Source organism: Acanthisitta chloris, unplaced genomic scaffold (genome assembly GCF_000695815.1).
Source record: "Acanthisitta chloris isolate BGI_N310 unplaced genomic scaffold, ASM69581v1 scaffold15289, whole genome shotgun sequence".
In the NCBI taxonomy this organism is placed as follows: domain Eukaryota; kingdom Metazoa; phylum Chordata; class Aves; order Passeriformes; family Acanthisittidae; genus Acanthisitta; species Acanthisitta chloris.
In genome coordinates this window covers 23,265-25,801 of record NW_008692114.1, presented here as the reverse complement: position 1 = coordinate 25,801, position 2,537 = coordinate 23,265, and the positions used below count along the sequence as shown (strand labels likewise).

Below are 2,537 nucleotides of genomic sequence, written 5' to 3'. Positions count from 1 at the left end.
TCTCCCATGCATCCCCAACTCCCTTGCCAGTGTGGCAGTATGGAAAGCAGCAAAGGCCTTGGCTCTGTGTGAGCTCTGCTCAGCAATAACAAAAACATCTCTGCATTATCAACTCTGTGTTCTGCACAAAACCCAAACATAGCCTCATACTAGCCTCTGTGAAGAAAGTGAACTCTACTTCAGCTCAAACCAGCACAAATAGCCAGATGAGAAAGGCCAACAAACAGGTTTTGGCATTGTCAGGGTTTTTTTTGCAAGATAGGCAAATTCTCTATAGGAACCACTTTTTAGTGAAGTTTCTTCAGTCACAGTGTTGAATGAATGGGAATAGTGTCACAATCTCACTTCAGCTATCTAGAGGTGGTTTTTTCTGTTGGTGTTAGGTATTTTGCTCTTTTTCTCATAAAATTGATTGTTGCTATGACTGAATAGCATATAATGCTGGAATATCGCAGTGAAGATTAGAGCAAGCGTGTTCAGCAAGCTGAAAAATGCTCATAATCACAGAGGAGGTTCAGGTATATTGTAAGAAACATAAAAGTAGCTGTGTGCACTGTGCTAAACTGCTTCTGATTTGTATTAGTATGTGTTAGAGAACATCCAGTTTAAGATGCTTCCAGGTGCTATGAAGAAGAGCAAGGCAGGTCTAGTCCCACACAGACCTGGAGCCTCAATGTTGAGTTTTACAGAAAATTTCAAGGCAAAGTGGGCTGCATTCATGTACTTGTACAGCAGAAAAATCTCATGTCTGTTATAGCACTCCATGCTGTATGTGCCAGGATTGTCAAATGTGATGTTCTGAGCTGCAGTATTCGTTCTTAGGGGAGAAAACCTGAGCCGTGGCTCTGGAACAAGACCAGAAAATTAGCCTTTGTTTTCCTAATACCTTGTTGATAAAACTCACATGTCCTGTTGTGGTTCGGACACCATCTTTGATTCAGACAGCAAAATGATGAATAAGAGAAAATTCTGATCTGTTAATACACTCTGGCATTTCAGGTGTTTTTGTTGGTCAGTATTGTTGCTGTTCAAGCTGCAGTCCAAATCTTTAATAAGGAACTTATAAACCTGAATGATGAGGTCTTTGAATTCAAGGAAGTCACCTGCCTTTTTATCTCAAAGGTAGAGCTGTATGTTCCACTAACCAAAGAATTTGTCTCTGAGACAAGCTAAGTTGCAGGTGCAAGTATCTGCTTCTGAAAATAAGACACCTGCTTTTAGAGAGATTTCAGCCCATCAGTGAGAGGTTTCTAGAGGTTGCAATGTGTCGTTCTGTAGGATTAGATGCTTTGGAATATGTACACATAAAGAGAAGATTTTAAATTACTATTTCTTGTTCCTTTTTAAAGGGCTGTGTTACATGTGACAGCAAGGAAGCAAGTTGTGAGGCTGCAGTGGCTGTTGACAATATGGAAAAGAAGGGAAAACTGCCTCCACTCCTGCAACACTGAAGGCATCAGCACCTGTGTCAGTAAAACTGCTTCATGTAATTCCCATTCTCTTTTCCTTTGGCTTCACTTCATACTAGCAGTGAATCTGTGGCCATCTCTTGCCAACATGAGCTGTCACACATATGAAACTAAATCTTCCTTCCAACTAAACCCCTCCATTCCTGGTATGACTCTGAAGACAATCTTTCACTGGGAGGCTGTTTCACTTTCTGACCTCACAGACTTGACATAGGATGGGTTGTGTTTCTAACTTCTTTTTTTGGCCTTGGCAAGTGAGGGTTGGAAAAGATGCAGTGGTTACGAACCTACCGTGGTGAACCTAACTGATCAGACCATGTTTACTCTCCAGGTAAGGTGTGTGTATTGAAACCAAGCCACAGTAGAGTAGTCTTCATTTTTCTTTGGTATTTAAAGGTCTGAACTGAAGAGCCCAATAATCCAGGGCTCTGAAATCACTGTACCTGGTTTGAGAATCCAGTAGGCTTTTTAAACAGCAGCTGAAACGGGCCAGGTTATTCTGCATCAAATGCCTTTTACCAGCTGGTGCCCATCAGAAAAAAATAAGTGAAAAGAAGCAAATCCTTTCCCGATGGTTTTTTTTTTTTTTTTTGTGATTAGTGTTTTGGAACCAGGTTGTTTTACACCTTTTGTTTTTAAAGCTGTGTTTGTCAAGACAGATGTTTAAAATTAATTGAGGGTAACTGGTTTGCAAATCCACTAGAGATCAAATTACATCCAGCAATCAAAAAAACCCAGAAATACCAATCTAGTAGTTATTTCCTTCCACACAATCTGCTTTTTAAAAAATAGACACATGGAAAGTCTTCTCTATCAAGGCAAGTAGTATCAATTAAAGTAGTTATGTGCAGTGTTTTATCTTATATTGCTGGTGCTCTGGAAGGTGGGTTTGCTTCTTAATGTTTTTGTTGTTGATTTAGAGGAGTTGATGAGTTGAATCCAGATGTAGAAAGTAGGAAATTTTAAGCAGTTTCTCTGTTTTGTTTTTGTTGTGGTGATGCCAAAACCAAAAAGAGTCTGAGGTTCATTTCTTATGCTTTTGTGAAAAATCACATGTGGAGTTGGCTC

The 2,537-nt window shown here is 39.8% G+C and overlaps 1 protein-coding gene across 1 annotated transcript in view; it reads left to right on the top strand.

The window, feature by feature from the left end:
* Positions 1-1,451, top strand: part of PER3 (period circadian clock 3) — an 18,399-nt gene extending 16,948 nt beyond the window's left edge. The window contains exon 20 of the mRNA XM_009082523.1: positions 1,350-1,451. Coding sequence (XP_009080771.1) covers positions 1,350-1,451 — 102 coding nt within the window. The remainder of the gene's footprint in view (positions 1-1,349) is intronic.
* The last annotated feature ends 1,086 nt before the right edge of the window (positions 1,452-2,537 follow it).